Consider the following 3,229-nt stretch of genomic DNA (forward strand, 5'->3'; position numbering starts at 1 on the left):
ATTTGGTGAGGCAAAAGATTTAAAAAATAACATAATAAATGTGCTAAAGGCCTAACCAGACAACCAGAAAAGCACCATCCATAACCAGCCTAGGTTGTTAAAAGTTCGCATTCTATTCAGATGAGTATTTACAAGTACATAATAAAATATTTACTCAACAAAAAATGGGTTAAACTGTACATTTAAAGCGGAAATTCACTCAAGTGGCACACTTTGTTGGCCATTAGAGCTGGCCATATCAAGTTTGAGACTACTTTCTCCAAAATAGGCCAATAGACTTATGTTAAAGACAACATGTATATTGAAAGTAGCAATTTTATTTGAGTTAAAATTATTTACAAAAACCCAAAGACATACTTCATGAAACTGGTACAAACTATTTTTTCCTGCCGTTGGCTTTTTGCTCCAAAGATCACAGCTGAGAAATACTGTATAAAATAAAAATAGGATTGGATTCAGAAAAGTACTCTACTGTTCTAATTTCCAATTGGTAGTATTTACAGAAATATTTACAATGGAAAAAAAGGTTACTTTAAAACTTTAGTTAATTTGCAAGTCAGCCTCAAGTACCCTAAAATGCAGAGTTCTCTGAGGGTTAAAAACACACAAATGCACTGCAGCTGGTGAGGTGGTATCTTCCCTCACCCCCACCCCCAACCAAAATCTGCATCTCTATCAGTGCTTGACAATTAGTTATTATTTAAAAAACAAAACAAAACAAAAACCTGTTAAACACTGAGGTAAACCAATTCCCAAATGATTACCAGTGTAACAGAAAAATGTAGTTCACCCTGATTGATCTCACCCAAATATTTTATAATATCCCTTACCATCTGCCACAAGTCAGTTTTACCAAAAAATCTGTTTTCTCTAAATCCAATGATTAATAAATATCAATTTATTAAAAAATAATTAAACAAAATATATCTATAACTAATTTAATTTTATGGGTATAATTTACCAATGTTTTCAACAGTTTGCTAAGCTAGCTTTTATATTCAGGGCAAATACAATCTTAATCTTTCCCATGTTACACTGGCATACTTACTATGTTCTTAAAAGGTGATGGGGTAAGGGGGGGGTTTGGGGTAGCAGGAAGAAAATTTGCCTGGAATGAGTTACTTCCTTATAGATTTCCCAACAATCTGCATTATCAAAAATAGGAAGACAATAGAAGGCAGCCACTGCATTAAAAAACATTACAGCTGGCACTGATACAAGAGCCCCGGTTTGCCACTTTATACAAGGAAATAACAAAGTCTAAATGGGTAAAAGTTAGACTTCTAGTTATTTTCCCCAATACACACCAAACCAATATTTTTATGGCTTCAAGTTTTACAAATCCAATAAAGAAACATGATTTAACTACCAGTACCTGAAAGGTAACTAAAAGTATTAATGAAATTGATCTCCGAAAAAGCCTGTCCTCAGGCCCAATTAAAAAAAAAAAAGTATAATCAGTGGTTTGAACAATACGAGAAAAATTTGCAATGTTGTAAAATCAAATCTATAAAACATGCTCTCTGTGTTCCACAACTGTTTTCCAAATGACAACTGTTCTATGAACAAAGAATCTGGATGGAAAAAGGGTCTTCTCTAAACCAGCAATTTTAAGGCTTTGCGCTTATGTAATTGATCCTGTCACTCTATAGAAGAATATACACGTTATCTGGAAACATGAATTCAACATTGGTGTTTTAGCTTCCTTATATTTACTGTACTGAATATTAGAAAATATATCCAGAGAGTTTCCCTCAAAATGATGTTTCAAGAGCCTCCCTAGCATTAAGTGTAAACTACCCTGGGTTTGTCTACTTTGCTTAATCATTTAACAGGGCACATCAATATAATATTCCCTAAAACTGTTGTTTTCTTGCGTCTATAGCTATGACACATTATGGTATGATATTGAATATGGTTATGGTCTCAAAAGTGAAAAATAGTCCAACACCCAAACCTAATCAAGAATAAAAAAATATACTATTATCCCTTGTATCTTTGGATTCCATCTAATTTTAAATATAGACAGTAGTTCAGGGAACAACAACAAAAAAATTCACAAAATTATTAAAAGCTTTATTTACGATTGGAATCATTCAACAAAAAAGCAAAAGCAAATGAGCCTGAAAAAGGAACTAAGCTGTTGTCTAGAATGTCCTCAGAACATTCGATACCTCAGTAGCTAAGCTGCCTTTGCACCTGGCTGGCATGACAACAGTGGCTCAACATACACAGCAGTTGCACTAACAGCAGCACAAATTTTCCCCTTAAAACTTGCCCAGAATAGAGCAAGAAAAAAAGGGGAGGATATAAACTCTGCCAAATAAGTGTTTTTAAATACTGCATGGAATTGTTAACAGCCTGAACCTTTTCCCTCATTTTTGATAGTTGCAGATTGATGTAGTAACTGTCATTTAGCAAATGCAGAATGCATGACGAAGAAATCAGACGGTCTTAAAAATCCAAACATGAATGATACTGATGAATGTTCTTGATATATCTTCAAGGACTTCTTTCATGACTTTTCTTTGTCTAAGGATAGCTCCAGCATTACCGAGCACCTGAAGCAAAGGTAAAGCAGCTAGCAATGTTCCAAATATTCAATCACTCTAGAGATAGACTTCTGGCCTGTTGTTCCAACAGCACACTGAAAGAGGAGGGAAAGAAGTAATGGTTAATATTTAACAAAACTGTGAAAATATTAAATCAAAGTTTAACTTCTAAAGACATTATTAACCTAAACACTACAAATCAAAGTACACTGAGATTAAACTGTGGCTTTTATAATAAATAGTATTTTGCCATAATAACTGTTAACTTGAAAAATAAAAGTTATTTAAACTTAAAAGAGAATCTGCTTTTTCTTTCAGTTACTATGGCCATACTAGTTTTATGTTTGTCAATGTATTATACTTAGGTTTAAATTCATAGACTAAATAAAACAACTTACAGTAAGATTCATGAAGCTCAGGAATTTTTTGAGCATCTCTGTCATTATTGAGAAGTCTCCTTCTGGCAGGTATTCCCGCACAGTGGTTACATTGATCTGAGGAAACAGATTTAAGAAAATAAAATCGGTCAACTAGCAGAAAACATGAAAATACACCTTATCATGTGTTGATGGTCATGGCATACATCATACTGCAAACTTCTACAGGGTGCTTGGAACACCTTGGTTATTTCACTTACATGTGACTTCACTCTGTTCTAGTGAGTTTGTCTACCTCCT

At 33.7% G+C, this 3,229-nt stretch overlaps 1 protein-coding gene across 3 annotated transcripts in view; it reads right to left on the reverse strand.

Moving 5' to 3' along the window:
* Positions 1-299: 299 nt before the first annotated feature.
* The window catches only part of Wapl (WAPL cohesin release factor), an 80,305-nt gene continuing 77,375 nt past the window's right edge, over positions 300-3,229 (reverse strand). For all 3 annotated transcript variants that reach the window (XM_015500071.2, XM_015500072.2, XM_015500070.2), the window contains 2 exons: positions 2,951-3,046; positions 300-2,647 (listed from right to left, as the gene is read on the reverse strand). In XM_015500071.2, coding sequence (XP_015355557.1) covers positions 2,582-2,647; positions 2,951-3,046 — 162 coding nt within the window. In that variant the 3' untranslated portion in view covers positions 300-2,581. The remainder of the gene's footprint in view (positions 2,648-2,950; positions 3,047-3,229) is intronic.

This window comes from Marmota marmota, unplaced genomic scaffold (assembly GCF_001458135.2).
Source record: "Marmota marmota marmota unplaced genomic scaffold, marMar, whole genome shotgun sequence".
In the NCBI taxonomy this organism is placed as follows: domain Eukaryota; kingdom Metazoa; phylum Chordata; class Mammalia; order Rodentia; family Sciuridae; genus Marmota; species Marmota marmota.